The sequence below is a fragment of the Melospiza melodia genome, chromosome 8 (assembly GCF_035770615.1).
Source record: "Melospiza melodia melodia isolate bMelMel2 chromosome 8, bMelMel2.pri, whole genome shotgun sequence".
In the NCBI taxonomy this organism is placed as follows: Eukaryota; Metazoa; Chordata; class Aves; order Passeriformes; family Passerellidae; genus Melospiza; species Melospiza melodia.
Genome location: NC_086201.1, coordinates 32,526,116 through 32,544,436, shown reverse-complemented (window position 1 = coordinate 32,544,436; position 18,321 = coordinate 32,526,116). Strand labels below are relative to the sequence as shown.

At 41.0% G+C, this 18,321-nt stretch overlaps 1 protein-coding gene across 1 annotated transcript in view; it reads left to right on the top strand.

Annotated features, from left to right (window-relative positions):
- The first annotated feature begins 10,197 nt into the window (after positions 1-10,197).
- The window catches only part of ADARB1 (adenosine deaminase RNA specific B1), a 39,670-nt gene continuing 31,546 nt past the window's right edge, over positions 10,198-18,321 (top strand). Inside the window, exons 1-2 of the mRNA XM_063162563.1 lie at positions 10,198-10,269; positions 16,023-16,954. Of these exons, the coding sequence (XP_063018633.1) occupies positions 10,242-10,269; positions 16,023-16,954 (960 nt within the window). The 5' untranslated portion in view covers positions 10,198-10,241. The remainder of the gene's footprint in view (positions 10,270-16,022; positions 16,955-18,321) is intronic.

Genomic DNA, 18,321 nt, shown 5'->3' with positions numbered 1-18,321 from the left:
ATTTCCCTTTCTTTGCTATTTAGAATTTTTACTGGTTTAAGGTGTTACAAGTCTCAGTTTTTCCTCCACCTGTCTTTACTGCTCACAGTATAACAAAAAGAATTACTAAGATAAGCCTTTTTTCCCCTAGTTCTTAACCCTGGCTGGTTCTTTCTCTGTGAAACTCTCTGCAGCTGTCAATGTGTAAGGATTTTTGGTATCAGTGGTGGACTTAAAGTCTCAATTTTCATGGGTTGTTTTTAATTATTTAGGGAATTATCAACTGGAGTAATGTTCTGTATAAGGAAGATAATGTGAAATCTAAATTAACTCAAGGATATACTAATGTAAAAAAATAATAGCAGTGTGTTTTCTCAGGATTAATTGTAACTTTAAGCAATGCTCACACAGGAAGAGAATTATCAAAACCTTGTTTTGAAAACCCATTTTTGGTGGTTGTTGCTCCAAATACATTTTCACATCACACTTAATTTATAGCTCATATTCCAAGAGTTTGGCATTTTTTATTGTGCGTATGGGAACACAAGGTTGTGACTTTGACTCTGAACTCAGTATTCTGGGCATTTTTCCTGCTTTATCATAAGACCAAAGTAGTATTTCCATCAATCTTTGTATTTTTATAGGAAAATGCCACCATGAAGTGTTGAAATTGAAATGTCTTAAAAGCTGGGATCAAATTGATGCAATATGCTAGTTTATGGACTTTAAATATTATGTCAGGTCCCTTTTTGACTAAGAGATGTGCAGCTATTGGGTTGTGTTGTGTAGCTATGCTCTGTGTAACTTGAATTCAGTGCAGGATTCTGCAGGGTACCAGCACCCTCTCGTGGGCTGTGTGATTGTGACTTTAGAACTGTTTTAGAATAGTCTTGGCTTCACACTGCTGTGGCCCCTTCAGTGTTTGTTTAGAATTAGGAGATGGTGTGTTAAATTAAAGCTGTCTGTGCCTGGTCCAACAGCTGTGCTTATTCGTGGAAATAAAATTGCTCGCAGCATTCCTGTTATCCCGTATCCTCCTCAGAATCAGAATCACAAAATGGTTTGGGTTGCAGGAGACCTTAGGTTGGAAGAGACCTTAAAAGTGGTGGTGTGTGTGTGTTTTACCCTACATCTGCCAGTTGTTTTCTGCCCCACTGCTGGCAGTTGAGGGATTTTCCTCTTTTGCAGGAGAAGGCAGCCTGATGTCAGTGGGATCAAGCAAGTGGTGTTTGGAAAGGGGGTTGTTGTATGAAGGGTCTTTTATATGGATTAAAGTTATTCCCCAAAAATAAGAACCAAAGATCTAAATTAAAAAAAATCTAACGAGGTGAGAATTCTGGATTTGGTTTCAGGATAAGTTGGGTGTGATAATACAAATATTTATTTTGTTTTTACACCATTATTTACCACTTTTTTGCTGACCCTCTCTCCTAGAAGGTGCAGAGATTGCAGATTGGGTTCTGCTACATAACTCCTTGTACCTTAGGGATGTTTTTTCTGACATCCAGAATTAGACATCTTGAGTCTTGATTTCTTTTTAAATTTTTCTTTTTTTCCAACCAGGAATGTTCAGAATGGTCTCTGCAAGGGTTGCATAAGACTTGGCTCTGGGACTGTGTATCTGTAGTATGGACTGTTTATTTTTAGAGAACCAGAAATGTGTCCCTTTTTAAGGTCAGGAGTTGTTTTTTGTAATGCACAAATTGTTAAAGAACCAAGCAATTGACTGGATTTCCTCTTCTTTCAGGTTGCAGAATCAGGATGTCTCTCCAATAGTTAGAAAGGTAAGCACACTGTATTTGCAAACATGCAGCAGGATTCTCTGTTTTCTGACTGGTGCATTTGGCTCATAACTAGGAGGAGGAGAAACTTAATGTATTTGAACACTTATTTAGTACTTTGTTGTTTTATCTAAAACATTTATTTATGTTTGGACTCTAAATCCTTTGACAATTATCGGATCAGCAGCTTGAAAATAGGATATTGATTTACAAGTTGATATTACAAAAACTTGGTTTCCCTTCTGGCTGCAAATTTGTATCCAATGCATATTAACTATTAAAGTAATTATTTATTAAAGTAAATAGGCAGAGCTGGCATGTAGGACTTGAAAGTTTGCAGTGTGTTTGAGCAAAGCTTAATAACTGATTTTGGTGGGAAAAGAGGAAATAAGCCCAAATTGTAAGTGTATCTCCTAAGCCCAAACACCAGCCTACTTCTATGACTGGTTTTTTTAATTTTTATGAAACAGCTTCAAGATATCTGAGTCTCTTCTGACCTCCTTTAAAACTATTTTAGATTTTTCTTCCAATTATATTTTCCTTAGCACTGGGTAGCTGTATCAATTACCTTTTAAATGATGTTGAAAATATTAATATTACTTATTGGGAGGTCCAGGCTACTCAGTTTTCCTCTCTGAATACTTATAACTTTTGCCTTGGTTGCACATCATAAATACATTTCTGACAATTGCAGATACTTGAGGAGTCCTTCAGAAAAAAAAAGACAAAGTTAAAAATGAGGCATTCAGTCCTCACAGCAATCTGGTAAGAAGGAATAAATCTGCAAATTTCCTAAGTTATTTCTAATTGGGAGCAGAGCTCTCAACTTCCTTGGTTGAGGGATCAATAGATGCAACCCCAATTATTGCTGTAACAGCAGATGGTGCTGTTGGGATGGATTCAATCACCTGAGGAACAGACTCCAAGCCGACCAATAAACTCCAGTATGGGTTTATATCAGAGCTCTTGGGGCTCCCAGTGTGCAGCCAGCAGCTCTGGATCTGGAATTTCCTGTGCAGAGCAGCTTCTCAGGATGTACTTTAGCTCCTACTAATTCTAGCAGTTGATGCTGATTTATATTTGTTCTTGCTGAAGTGCACAAAACTAAAAGGAAAACTGCTGTTGGCCTCTAATATTGTCCTTGTGCTTGAAAATACCCAGCTTGCTTGTGGGAGCAAAAAATTTAAAAAATCTTTGAAAGCACTTAAAAAATACAATGTGTGAGCATTTCTTCAAAGAGTATGTAAAGTAAGCTGATAATGGGCACCAAATCTATAAGTAAATGAGAGTTTCAAGGATGTTTTGGTGCATGGAGATTTTCATGTGATACCTGTTTAAAAAGGAGAATTGAGGAGGTGCTGAAGTTTTCCATCAGTCTTGCTGTGTTGCTTCTGATCTTGCCTGGGTTGGTTCATCTCTGGAATTTGGGTGGAATATGCTTGAGTTGTTTAGTGTCTCTGCACTCCTGGTTCAGGGATGCAGGTGAAATGGGAGTATTGGAGATGGGTAAGTCCCAAATTCCACCTGGGAACTGCTTTTGCTTTGGAGAGAAGGCAGCCCATTTTCTCCTTGATGCCTCGGTGGGTGTCTGATCTGTGAAATACAAGATATTATAGGATTTACTGCTTCCAGCACACACAGGAACGCTGAATGCCATAGTTTTGTTCTATGTGCAACATTTCCTTCCTTGCACTTGGTTTTCAACCTCCTTTTGTCTAATCATGTGGACATTATAAGATATTTAAGGATATTGAGTATTTAACTTCATGCATATTACAGGTTGGTTATTACAGGGTAGTTCAGCCTGGAGAAGAGAAGGCTCTGGGAGACCTCACTGTGACCTTCCAGTACCTGAAGGGAGATTATAAAAAGGGGAAGAGTTACTTTTCATGTGGGCAGATAGTGATAAAAGAGGAGGAAATAGTTTTAAGCTAGGATAGGTTTATATTAGAAGTTAAAAGGAATTTTTTTTCTGTGAGGGTGGTGAAGCCCAGAGAAGCTGTGGCTGCCCCATCAGTAGCATTGTTCAAGAGCAGGTTGAATGGACTTGGAGCAACCTGGGATAGTGGAAGGTGTCCCTGCCCATGGCAGGAGCTGGAAAGAGGTGAACTTTAAGGTTCCTTCCAGCTCAAGCCACTCTCTGTAGTTTAGTACTAAGATATTTTTTATTTCCTGAAACTGTTACTAATGTTACCCCTGCAGCAGGTCACCAAGTTTCTCTCCCAAGAGCACTGAGTATGTTCTTTAGCCAATAGTCAGATTTTAGAGAGCTTTTTCTCTATTCAAAGCTGTCATCCTTCAAGGCCTTGTCCTAGGCCTCCTTCCTGAGTGTCATAGCCCAGAGTCACTGCCTTGAGGAGCAGGGGTTGGTAGAGTTAGGAGCTACAAAGGTGACCTGAAGAAGTCTCTTTCAGTCTTTACACCAAATTTTGTGAATCAAATCTCTGACAGGTTAGGGTAGATAAAGTAATTATTAAAAGCAAAATCACTTTTGACTTCAGATAGCTAATGGAGCAACTCTTCCCTCAAAAGGAAGGAGAAATACACATTTCTATGTATCTCAATCTTTGCTGTGCTGAGGACAAGGTGGTAAAAGTTTGAGCAGCTGAAGGAATTATGGTAAAAGACTCAGTAGTTGCACAGGCTGCTCTTTGCATTTTACAAATTGTGCTGTTTTCTCAAAGATGCAGAATGAATTCTCATCCCCCTAAGGGGTGTTTTTTCCCTTTCTCTCTTTGTCAGTGTTGCTGTTCCTTCAGAGCTGTGTAGATGTAGATACCTCACTCTCCATGTCCTTGGTCTGCCACACACAGCTTATTGTGTATTGAAATGTGAAACTGGGCCTGAAACTGTTAATTAGCATGCAGAAACAGTTAATTAGCACACCAAATTAGGCACAGCACTAGTTTTGGGAGTTGCTCTTTGATGGGACTCATTTCCTCCTGATCTTCTTAGTGGTGATCATGTGACTGTGCCATGACTCTGGCTTGTTCCTCCATGGTTAGTTCTTCTTTCTAAATTCAGTGTAAACTGAGCTCAAATAATCCTCTTACTGTTTCTTCATTCTCAGAATGAGAAGTAGTGTCTAATAACATGGATGCTGAAGTAGAACTTAAGTTCCTTTGTAGTGGGGAAGTTGGAAGCTTTTAGTGCTTAGGCTTCAGACAGAAATAATTACAGTCACTCAGTCTGTGCTTTCCATCACAGTCTGGAGATGTAAAAGCTGCTGTCTGGGATCTGGGAATGAGTGCCAGCAGGTAGAGCTCCCTGTTAGCACATCAGCCCAGTTCCACTGGTGAGCTGGAGCATGTTGGGCTTGGTTAGTGAAGTACTCCTACTTTAAGATGCCAGTGGCAATGTTTTTCACAAAATGCCAGCCTGGATAGTTGTCAAAATAGGATGGTGCATGTCAGTCATGTACCAGAGATCATCTAGATTCAGTCATGTGCTGTGTTCCTGATGTACTGGGAAATGAAGGTGTGAGAGCAGCTGGAGGTGTCTGGTCAGAGAGGTCTCATCACTGCAGTAACAGACTGGAGCTTGCCCCTGCAGGCATTCCCTGCTGCAAAGGGCTTTTTTGTCCTGTGTGAGGTTTAACCTGAGGGCAGGATTAAAGGGTAGCTGCAACCCTCAGCCTGTACTGATGATCTACATGTCCTAAAATATCCTCAAATAATCTGAATACCTAAAATATATTAAAAACATCAAATTACCTAAATATCAGAAAATATCCTCTACATATCCATAAAATATCCTCAGCCTGTGCTGCTGATGCTGTAGGGTCTACAGGATCAACATGTCTTTGTTGGTCACTCAAATGGGGAAACAGGATGATTATCCCATAATGTGACATGTTACTTTTTAGTTTATGAAAAAGCTGGAAAATATAGATAAAAGATAATGGATAAAAGAAAAAAGTTAATGTTGACAATGGGAGGCCTCTTGGTCAGGCCTGATAGAAACCCTCGTATGAAAGATCTGTGACTAAAGTATATTTGAGATGGGCATATTTATGTATTCCTGCTATTTCCAACTGCATTCTGTGCCTTTTGAGGCAGTGGATGAAGTAGGAACCTGAGAAATGATTGTAAAGGATGCTGAAAGCATCTTGTTTCATGCACTGGGCTGTACAAATATTTCCTTGCTTATGTCTCTCCTTGTTTCTGAGCTACAAGACTGAAGAGTTGCCCTCCTTTATTAATAGCAAAATAAAGTTAATTGTGCCTTTCCACACCTAGGAGTAAGGATGCCCTTGATCTAGTCCTTCTCAGAGCACTGTCCTTCCTTGCCCCTTGTGTGACAAAGGGTTAATTGTCACACGTGCCTCTGGCAGCGGCTAGGGGTGAGCTGCATCCTCTGCTCGTGTTGCTCACTGGGCTGTGCATCAGTGCACTCCAGGCTTCCAGGGCTGGGAGAGGAAGCCCAGGGACAACCCTCCTTTTGGGAACAGCTTGCTGGGCTTTGGGAAGGGGTGAGGGGTGGCACAGGTGCCAGGGGTGCGTGGCATCCCATCAAGCCATGGCTCTGGGCATGGGGAGCCTCTGCAGCGTGGCGCGAGCGCACGGGAAGCGCAGGAGGATGAAGAGATCTGAGAGGAAAGGTAGGGCTTTAATTGCTGCACCTAAATGCTGGAACAAACAACTTGGTGGTGTTGTAAATGTGCTTTTCAGGTGAGGTTTGAACCTCTTTGCTAAGTGCAGCTTCAGTGTTTGCACTGAATTCATAAGAAATCCATTTTGTCAGAAATAATATTTTGAGCAAATCCATTTCCCAATGTTTTATTTCACTTGACTTTCAAAGTTTGGAAGGAGAGGACTTTTGAACAAATATGGAACTTGCTAAAACTGCAACTTTCTGACTTAGGCTGTTTTCTAACAGCTCCGTGTCATCTCTCAGGTTAATGGGATTTTTTCCATATATGCCATTTGCTGAATGTAAAGTGTTGTTAGCTGCGAAATTTCCCTTTCATGACATATTTAGGTTTTTTCTCAGTAATGAGAATAAACCAAGATAACTCTTAAGGTCTTTCACAACTCTTTTTTGCATGCAGTCAATACCTAGGGTGTTCAGAAGAAAAACAGGTTATCTCTAAGTTCTCGTGTGCTGTGTACTTGCTATAGCTAACATTTACCTAAAAATCTCTCAAGTAGTCTCCTGTGGAAATAAAGGCAAATTCTGTTGTGTTTGCTGCTGCATTTTTAAGTACTTCTCATGTTCTTTCTATCTTTGGAAATACTCTACAGGAATGAAAGACTTTAAAACCAGGAGAGGATGAATAGTTCACTTTTTCCTGGCTCCAGTTAAATTAGCATACATGTAGATACTGTTTTCCTGTTTGACATGGCTGGCTTTTAATGCATCTAGGAAAAGAAATGTTTTTTTAGTCAGAACGTTTCAGGGTGTGCTATGCAGATTCCCTTGGCTTCAGTGAGTGAATTTAGGGGAGAGTTGAGTGCAGGTTTGTTGCTCTGTGTTATGAACAAAACAAACATGCAGTCAAACCCTCAATTTATTTTACCAGTATACCTGGGAGAAAACAGTCCCTGTAGCCATGGAGCTGGCTTCTCCTACAGTCCCATTCTGCACATAACCTGCTGTAAATACACTGACCCAAATCCCTTTGGATTTATGGCACTGATTCCTTATTGCTGTTCTTGAAAGCTTTGGTAATCTCTGAACAGCAATTAAGCTTTTTCCTTTACTCTTATATTTTTTTCCCCAACAAAAGTTTTTTCCAGTGCTGAGAGTGTTACTGTAGTTGTATCCCTTATCCTATAGCAGGATTTTAGAAATGAAACTCAGGATTTTATCATGCTTGGTGTCCAAGCTTCAGTGAAGTCCTTTTGGAAGGTGTCCTTGCTCAGATGCCACTGACCATTACCCAACCTCGTGAGGTGTCTTTGTGTCTGTAGGACCTGAGATGTTCCTGGATGTCACTTACTAAATGGGTTATTTACAGGCAGGGAATGTGTTTATTTATGCAGTTTTGCTGCTTGAATAAAAGTTTGGAAGGTCAAAGATACCAGAAATGCTGTTCCTTCTTCAAAGTGAAATGATAACTGAGAATCACTAATGACTGCAGAATAATCAAGCATGCCTTGGCAGGAGAGGAAGCTTTTTTTGTAGTGAGCTGCCTGGGCTCAGAGTCCATTTGGGGAAAACATCTCCCCTGTCTTTCTGAGGGCATACATAGGTCCTATTTTATGTGGCAGGATTTGAAAAACCTTTTTTCTTATTATCAAATCCTCTACCTTTGAAAGCCAGGTGGAAAAAAAAAAAGAAACCCATGGATTACAGTGGGAGGAAGTTTGGAAGAAAGGTGTGTGTACTGCGTTCATTCTGTCTGCCCAGCTCAGTACTGTCCCTTACACATTATTCACAGAATTGTAGAAAGTTAAGGATTGGAATGAACCTTACAGATCATGCAGTACCAAACTGTGGGCAGGGACACCTCCAACTACACCAGGTTACTCAAGGTCTTATCCAGCCTAGTCTTGAACAGTGCTGGGGTTGGGACATCCACATCATTTCATGCTCTTTAAATAGCTGATTCATTCTCTTCCAAGTATTTTTGATTTGCAGTGGGTGGTTGTTAGAAGTTAATTGTAATGGAAATCAGTTACTTGTATGAAACACACAGAGTCTTGTAGTGCTAGAGTGAGGGAGGCTCAGCTGTGGGAAGTGGTGGAATCACCATCCCTGGAATTGCTCAGGGAACAAACAGGCATTTCATGCTTTGGTTCAGTGGACATGTTCATATTCAGTCACAGGGTGGGCTTGATCTTGAAGGTCTTGAAGTTAGTGGTTCTGTGACTCTGCTGTTCTTTACCAGACTGATCTGCTGGTGTAGTTGTGGGGACTGGAGGGAGGAGTGAGTGCTGCTAACTGGACTCATACATGTTTTTGTAAAGAAAAGATTAGAAAAAAAAGTGATCATTATTTATCTGCCAAGAGTAGTCTAACTCTTTAACACACGTGGTTAAAGCTTAAAACAGAGTGTTAGTGTCATTTGGCTGCAGTAACACTGTAGGATTGCATCTCTTAGGTGCCTTAGGGCTCTTCTGTCAACTATCTTTGGCTGTTTATCTTCCTTGCTGCTTTCAGAATCTGTTTCAGCACAGTTACTGAAATGATTAAAAAAATGCAAGTAGAGTATCTGTTTGCCTCTGCTTTTAGCAGGCAGGAGCTTGCCTTTTCTCTCCTTCAGGCTGTGGGTGAGGTGCTGAGCCCAGGCTGATAACCCAGCTCCTCAGGAGGGTTTGTGCATGGTGTGGAAGTGTGGGGCAGCTCTAGAGCTTTTTTCACTTCTAGCTTGGCTCAGAGAGCTCACTGATCTCCTTGGTAGAAGTTAAACCAGCAATTTGTCAAGTCCTTAATCCTTGAGTACAAAGTGGTGCTGCAGGAGTAACTGGAGCTGGTGTGATGTGCTAATTGAGGTGATAATTATTTACAAGTCCTGTTGATTACCGTCAGCTAATTTCCTCTTGTTACAGTGGAGTGTGCTGATGTTGTGTAATGCAGACTGTCTTGGGTTGGGCACAAGGGGTTATAAGTAGATGGGATGACATCAGGTGTGTGTTCAGTCCCTAGTGGGGTTGCACAGGGCTCTGTCCTTGTCCCTGTGCTCTTCAACATCTTCATAAACAGCCTGGAGGCAGGAATCAAAGGAATACTCAATACGTTTGCTGCCAGTGCTAAATTGGAAGGAGCTGTTGACTTCCTTGAGGACAGAGGGGCCCTATAGAGAGACCTTGATGAATTTTAGGGGTGGACAGTCCCCATCCATAGGAAGGGCTTGTGCTGGATTCTGAGTGTGTATAGACCAGGACATGAGAGGAATGAGAGGCTGGACAGCAGTGCTGTGGAAAGGGACCTGTGGGGTCCTGTTTGATGGCAAGGTGAGCAGGAGTCAGCAGTTCCCTGGCAGCCAGGAGGGACATCAAGCACACAGCATCTCCATTTGGGCAAGGGAGGAGATTGTCCTGCTTTGCTCTGGGCTGGCATGACCTCACCTTGAGTCCCAGGGACAGGTTTGAGAACTACAATGGAAAAAAAACATGAAGCTGTTAGGGATTGTCCAAAGGAGTGTGTGAACAAAGTGAAGAGTCTGGAGGGGAAGCCATGGGAGGAGCAGCTGAGAGCACTTGGCTGTTCAGCCTGGAGGAGACTGTGGGGAAATCTCATTGTGGTCTTCATCATCCCACTGGCCTTTGGCAGATTGGGGCTGCTTATTTCAGTCACTGATGAACATTGCAGTTTTAGGAGAGATCAACTGGGTAAATCCAGTTTTGGTCAGGATTTACCCAAACAGCCCAATGCTAAGCCAGGGCCTGGTCTGCTGCTTTTAAAGGATGTTTTAAACTTATTAACAGTAAGTTTTAAACGTAGTAAGTTGGTACCTTAAAGCCTTAATACCCTCCTCCCTGTTTTGCAGACAGAAGCCGTCTCCGCCAGCCAAGAAACCAGCAAAGATATTTCACAATGGATGTAGACGATGAAGAAAACATGAGTAAGATGTGTTTGTTTTACACAGTAGTAAACTCTCTAATAATTTCTGAAAGTAATTTTTTTTCTCTCAAGCACAGGGGCAACTGCAAAGAAACCTCAGGTGCAGAAATGAAGATACTTTAAAATTCAGTGAAGAAGAGTGAATTGGAGCTTTTGCATTAACAGTGTTTTTAATGTGCTAATATAGTTATACCTTCTGTATTGTACTTTATACCTTATATTTTTTTCCTACAGCAGCTGACTAATCAAAATATTTCCCTCTCTTGAACCAGCAGTGAAGGAGGGAGGGATAGTATCAGTAGTGTTCATGCCAAGGGTAAAGTACCAGTAAGGAGTGAGAGGTGAGATGAAGGAGATGGAGTTGAAGAGTACAATATAAAGAAGAGAGAGCAGAAAAGGAGAAAGGAAAAAGCAAAGTTGGAGCTGGAAAAGCTCTGTGCAGTTCTCACATGGGCTGATGATTCTCTTTAGATGGTGATGGTCCCAACCCTGAGCTACTGAATTATTAAAGTGGTTGTAAAGCACAAAAATAGTCAAATAAAGTGATCATCTTGGTGTGTACTTGATGCAGCCAAGTATGTGAGACTGCTAACCCTGGGGTATAATTAAGATCCAGTAACATGAGAAAAGTATTCTCCTTGAACTGTTCTAAAATATTTTTACTGTTATTTGCTTTTCAACTGTCTCTTTTTTCCTGTGACTCAGAGAATTGTTCTGTTGCTTCTGTGCTGTGCCTGACTGTAAATAATGTACATTATGTTATAACAAATGTGCTTCTTTTTCCCCTAAAGTGACAGTGGCTAAAGAGTGCATCTGACAAACCTGACAAAGTCCAGCACTGGCTTTGGAGCAGAAGAATTGTAGTTCAGTCTGGAGAAGTTAGAGGAATTTTATAAGGAGATGAGAAAGTTAGATCATTATAAAATAAACCAATCAAACCCAAAACAAACATCCTCCCCCCAAAAAACCCAAAACCGAAGCAAAAAACACCTGAAATAGAATGAATCTTTTTTCTTTACTGAAACAGTGAACTCAACTGCAATATGCTTGGTGTAATTTTCTTTTCCTTGATATATAAGAAATTACTTCACATGGATATTGTAACTGTTTCTAAAGGTGCCTTCCCTACGGAGGCCTTCAGAAAGTGTAATTGGATAATTCTCATAATTTTTTTTGATAAAACATCCCTTTTCTCAATAATGGTACAGCTGAGAATGAATGGAAGATGCCTTCTTAAGCTGGAGAAATATAATCTCTTTATATAGGGGCATTCTTTAATTCTGTGTCATTAAGAAAAACACTAAATTTTTTGTCTGCTTCTGGTTTTTTTGTGTGTTAGTGCATCAGTATGGGAAGCCATTCAAGGAATTTGTTATTTTGTCAGGAGCTTGGCTCCATGGAACTGTTTAGGGAATGCATTTGTATGACTTCAGTTTTGAGATGTCAGAACCTTGGCTGAGCCCAGTTTATATCAAGTGCAAGATGACCTTCCTTTGTGTGCCCACACAAACACCATAAATTGGAAATGTTAAATCATCTGATTTGGGAGGTCAGAAATCCAAGTTTAAATTTTTAAGTTCTTTGCTTTGATTTGTGTACAGATATATTTTTTAACTTTTTATCTCTCCTTACTTTTATATCTCTTATAATTGTGAAGTGGCATGTTAGAGGTTACCTATTTAATTTTTTATTATTTTATGTAACTGCTTTTGGGAAAAGGTTCTTGAAGGAAAGGAAGGTGGGCTATGCAGTCTTTGTAGCCTGTGGTTGCATAACAAGAATTCTTCTGCAGAACCAGAATTAAGATGATTTTTTTTGGGTTCAGATGAAATATAAGACAGTGATGATGTCTTACATTAATAAATTAATATCCCTGAGAAAACAGTGTTGCAGACTTCAATTTTTAGTGTTTTCCTTCTTTAACCTTTGGTCACAGAGATGCTACAAGATATTTGGGGAAAGAGATGGTTATTTAGAATGTTTTTATTTGGTTTTTGTTGCTTTGCACGGCTGGTGTGTCTGCAGCACTCTGGACACTTAAACACAAGCATGTGACTCTCCTGACCTTTATCTTTGGTGTATTTGCTCCTTTTTCTAAAGGGTGCTCTAAAGAGAGTATGTGGTTTTTCAATGAAAAAAATTACTTATTTAGAATTTCCCCAGGCCACTAAATGAAAGCAGCAGTATAAGGGGCAGCTAGAACCATCTTTTGGTTCAGCTAAGAGTTAAATTTAATTAATTGTGTTCCAGATCAGACAGAGCAGGGGGAGTGTTGCCTCTCAGCAAGCAGAAATGGAAGATCCCAAATGGATAAAGCATCTTAATGGCAGACACTTTTTAATTACAGGGAATAAACCCAGAAGTAAACTAGAGCATCACCACAGAAGATTTGTTTCTTTACTGGCATGAAGAATTCCCCATGCCTTTTTCCTGCTTCAAATGTCCTTGGGTTTGTAAGTGCTCAGCTGAAATCTGAAGGGCAGGGCTGTCCTTCTGCTGAAGTTTTTGATGTCACCTATGATTTTTACTAAGGTGGCCTCCACAGACATAAGTCAAATAGTTGAAGCTGCCAGTTATTTTAATGACTAGGAAATACACCAATCTCATGAAAAATATCCAGTTTTAAAATTATGGGTTGTATAAATGTTTAAGAAAACAGGATCTCAGTCATTAATTGTTTATGTATGTGCTAATGCTGCTTTAAAGCCTTAAATACACAGCAGATGTGATGGACTTCAAAGGGCTCTCTAAAGCATTCATTCCTTGAAGAATTAAATTTAAAGAATGGAAATATTAGAGATTTCTGTAAAATCATGCACAACATGGGGTGTTTAATATTAGAACATCAAACTTTAAAAAATAGCAAATAAACCCCAGTAGATGCAGTAAGACTAGCAGGTGGAGGATCAAAGAAAGAAATGGGAGATGTTTTCATTTGTGATGAAGTGGTGAAGCACCTTGCTCAGGACATGGTGGATACCACAGGTTTATGGGGTCTTTCAAAGCCATTAGAAAACTTTTCTTTGGGGAAAAAGAAGCTCGTGTGGCTCCCTGCCATTATCTCTGGGAGAGCCCAGAGCTGCGAGGCTGCCCTGGGCAGGGTCACTTATGTGTCCTTGTAGTGGTGTGATGCCCTCTCCTGGGGTCTGTTGGTGGCCCTGTCACCTGTGGGGAGCTGGGCAAGGTGAGCAAGAGCCAGGAGGGCCATTCCTGACTTCCCTGGAAGGCTGGCATGCCTGGAAAAGGCATCCAGGGAGATGAGTTGGAGGAGTTACTCCATGTAACTCCAAGATGGGAGGTGACATCTCTGATTGGACAGGTTATATTTTGTCTTATCTTCTCAAGCCCTCAGGTAATTAGCCCCAGCCTGGGCTGGACAGGTTGACCAAAAGGACCAAAAGCACACCTTCATCCTTGAGAGAGGGAGGGACCTTTGCTTGCAGTGTTGCAGCTCTGTGGGTTGAAACAAGCACAGTTCCTTTTGGTTTGCACAGAAAGTCTTCCACTTTCCATCACAAATTTGGATTTGGATCTGCTCCGCAGTTACCTCCTTTCCTGGTCTCTTGGTTTGACTCGGGATCAGCTCCCTGTGTTCTTCCTCTCTAAGTTTGTTCCACCCTGCAGGTTCTCCAAAGCTAACAAAGCCTAGTAGCTCTCAGGCAAGGAGTAGTTTTCTTCCCTTCTCTCTTAATAATTCCAGGTAAGCCTGCAAGTTTATTTCCTGCTCCCTACAATTCCCTCTTCTCTGTCGGGAGATTGTTTCCCCTGCTTGATGAAGGAGTTCCTCCAGCTGACATGCTTACATGGAAAAGCTTTTAATGTTCAGCTGAAGTCTGTTCAACTCCTGTTTTCCTCCTGCAGGCACTGGTAGTGGTTTTCATATGAAAAGTAGTGAAACCAGAGACCATTAATTAGTGTTAAGTCAATGATTTCTGTTAAGCCTGAAAGTCTTAGTGATTGATAACAAATATCTGGTGCCACCAGTAAGGGCAGCGTTTTAGATGAGAAACTCACTGTAAGGAAAGATTTAAAAATTTCTTCCGTTGTCCTTAGACTCCTCTACCATAAATACATATTTCTATAAAGAATATATGCATGAACACTGTGTATTGACAGTTATGGCCCTATAGCCTTCATTCTCCAGGCAATATGTGTATCACTGAGCAAGGGATACTTGATTATATCTAGCACATTTCTAGCAATGAAATGCTTCAGAATTTTGATTCTTGACAGAATTTAATGACTTAATTGCATAATCAGTACTGTACAATTCTTTTTGTGCTGCTGTGATTTAACAAAATGTGTTCCTGTTTTGGCTTTTTCTTTTCATCTTTTTTTTTTTCCCTTCCTTTTTTTCTCTTTGAGCACCGAAAGGAGTAACCTATCGAGCTTTTGCTGGAGGATGTTATAAATGAAAATTTAGTAACCATTCCATCAGCTTTGTAACCTGGGTGAAGTGATGTGTGCATGGTAGGGGATTTTTAGGGAAGCCTGAAAGCATGACTGGAATTTATCACTGAGAGAGAGCTTCCACCTGGTTTGCTCTAATTTCAATGACCATTTACCACCTTGAGTCAGTGTAGATATAATACAGATAAATTCAAGTTTTGGAACAGGAGAATTAAAAATAATTGGTCTATTACATTTGCCTTTTCATTCACAAATGCCAGTAGAAAACACCAATAGTTAATTTCCTTAGTTTCTTTATCAGGGTGAAGATGAGGTCTTTGAACTTAGAGCAAATTCAATTCCTTATATATATCTCTGACATATCATTACCCCAACTTATATTTTTTGAAAACAAATCATTACATTATTATTATATTCTCTTTCCTGCGCTCCCATTAAAATATTCTCACAATGAGTGTGCAGCTTTTGTCACACTTCTATTCTACATGGCCTTAGAGAGGATCTCTAGTGATTTTTGGGTTTGTAACTCCACGACAGCAGTTTCCTTGACAAGGAATTATGCTTGTAAATGATGAATTAGAGATTTTTTAAATAGAAGGCTGTATGGAAATATATGGTCTTGTGGTCCTGCTGGCACAGTGGGCAGCTGTAGTTCCTGAGAAAATTGGGATGGTATGAGATGAGATGAGATGAAATGAGTGTTTAGAAAAGACATAAAAAACTCACTGAATTTGAAAAGTATGGAATAGCTAAAGAGAAATAAAAGCATTCAAACACTCTTCAGTCATGGTACCTACAAAAGAGCTGCCTAATTTTTCGTTGCTCTGGACAAAGGTTTTATTTATGTAGTTTTTCAATTTAAGCAACTAACATTACTGTGAGGGAAAAAATGACGTGACTAAACTGATGATGGAATAGAATTAAATATGTGGTTCAGAGCTGTGGTCTTAGGCATCCATTTTTACTTTGCTAGTGGTAGTTGTTTGTTTTGCGGGCATATGTTGCTATAGCTTATATTGTTTATTTAAATTATTTTTGAGGCTAAATATAACTTAGAAGTAAAAGTTTTGCTCTAGCATAATTAAAATGAAAAAAAAAGTTGTAGGGATTTTTTGCTGTGCAGTTGTATCAGGTGTGTGGTTTGAAGACTGAGTGTGTTATATTTTGAATTATTGAGAGGTTGTGTTACATTATCATCATCTCCAGTTGCATTGCCAAAAATATTTAACCTGCGAGCACACATCACTTAACCAGTTACAAAGAGAGATAAAGGAATCTATAAATTTTGCATTTACAAGATCCTGCACCGAAGGCATTGTAAGTTACTCTTTCTGGGCACCGCAGGTTCGAGCAGCACCGACATTAAAGAAAACCGCAATGTGGACAACGTTCCCCCCAAGGACAGCGCCGGGCAGGGCCTTGGCGAGGGGACCCCGCTCTCCAACGGCGGCGGCAGCAGCAGCAGGAAGAGGCCTCTGGAGGAGGGCAACAATGGCCACTCCAAATTCCGCCCCAAGAAGAGGAAGAAAACGCCCGGCCCCGTTCTGCCAAAGAACGCCCTGATGCAGCTCAACGAGATCAAACCCGGTTTACAGTACAAACTGCTCTCGCAGACGGGGCCCGTGCACGCCCCCATGTTTGTGATGGCGGTGGAAGTCAACGGGCAGGTGTTCGAGGGGTCTGGCCCGACAAAAAAGAAAGCCAAGCTCCACGCTGCCGAAAAGGCGCTGCGCTCCTTCGTGCAGTTCCCCAACGCCTCGGAGGCCCACCTGGCCATGGGCAGGACTCTGTCGGTCAACACGGACTTCACGTCCGACCAGGCCGATTTCCCCGACACGCTCTTCAACGGCTTCGAGACGCCCGTCCCTTCCGACGCTCCCTTCTACCTGGGCTCCAACGGGGACGGCTCCTTCGGCTCGGGCGGCGACTACGGGCTGCCGTCGTGCGCCGTGGCCAGCAGCCTGTCCCAGTCCCCCCTGCCCCCTGCCTCCCCCTACCCCACGGCCAGCGGCAAGAACCCCGTCATGATCCTCAACGAGCTGCGCCCCGGGCTCAAGTACGAGTTCCTGTCGGAGAGCGGAGAGAGCCACGCCAAGAACTTTGTCATGGCCGTGGCCGTGGACGGACAGACTTTCGAAGGGTCGGGAAGGAACAAAAAGCTGGCGAAAGCTCGGGCTGCTCAGTCAGCCCTGGCTTCCCTGTTCAACATGCAGCTGGACCAGACTCCCTCTCGGCAGCCCATTCCCAGCGAGGGGCTGCAGTTACACTTGCCACAGGTGAGAAACCTTTGGGTGTTTGTGTTGTGTTGTGATGGCTTTGGCTAACGACCAAGAGAAGTCAGATTGTGTATTGAATCAGTTTGAACAGCATTTCTGCTTCTGTAGATATGTGTGTCTATATATATGTATGTATATCTGCATTATGTGATTTATACAATTACAGCTTCTGACAATTTGTGTTCTCTTGCACAGAGAAGAGGCTTTGTTTCTGATGTTTTCAGCCTTGATTCTGTTGTGTAAGAGAGCACCGGTGCCAGCTTGAATTATGGTTTGTGCTGGGGAAAGATTGAATCACATCTTGCTCATCTCAGGCAGCAAGACTTAGATGGGTTTCAAGTGAGAATCACTGCTTTAAGTAAAGTTATTATTTGGTACAATAGTTTTTAGCAGAGAAGAAAATCATTCTCTCCTGCAAACACAAATTGTTGTGAGTCAAGGTCAGATTTAGTGAGGCTGTTGCAACTGCCACTGATTTCCATGTGCATGTATCCAGGATGTGTGGTTAAATGGCTCTCATCTGAAAGGTTGTGCTCTAGGCAAATGAATTAATATGCATATGGAAGTTACTTAGGCAAGTAAATAGAGCTAAGAAATAATTGAATTCAAATAGTTAATGAACTATTTGAGGGCAAGTATCCAACATACCAGACACAGATCAGAAATTTGAAGTCACTGGAATGGAGTAATTTTGAGGTTTTTAAATGCTGAAAAATTCTTCCTCTTTTCTTGTTTTTGTTTCTTCCCAGTCTAACTACACTAATAATTGTTTGACTTCTGTATTTCTACTGCATCTCTTGGGTCTTTTTAATGATAGGATATGCCCATCTAAATTAAAATATTTGTCGGTGAATTCTTTTGCAACTTTCTGTTTATTATGAGAATTTCAAAGCTTTGACCTTTTCTATCTCAAAACCACTAGATTTCATTAAAGTTCTAACATAGTGTTCTTATTTGATAATGTGGGGTCAGAGTATAAGTAAATGTGATTATTTTGAGTATGCTGTTTTCTCAAAATATATGGACATTGTTCATGTTTTAGAACTTTCTGTATGGTTTCATTTTAATATTCCACAATTACCGTGTTACTGATAAATGTCTCCTTCATTTTCAAATCCAGGATCACGCTGGTTTGGGTACTTACAATATCTTGAGTAGATTCAGTGATTTTAGACTGTGTTCTCTGCTGTTAAAAGTAGATTTGACCCCAGACACCAAAAAAATTTTACTGCTGGTAATTCATGTGTTTTTAGTTCTTGCATCAGTCAAATGGTGAAAACTGAAACTGGAAGAGGAAAGTGTGAAAAACCCAAGCTGAGCTGGGAAAAAGATGCTACATGGGTGCTGCCTCACTTAGACCCTATTTC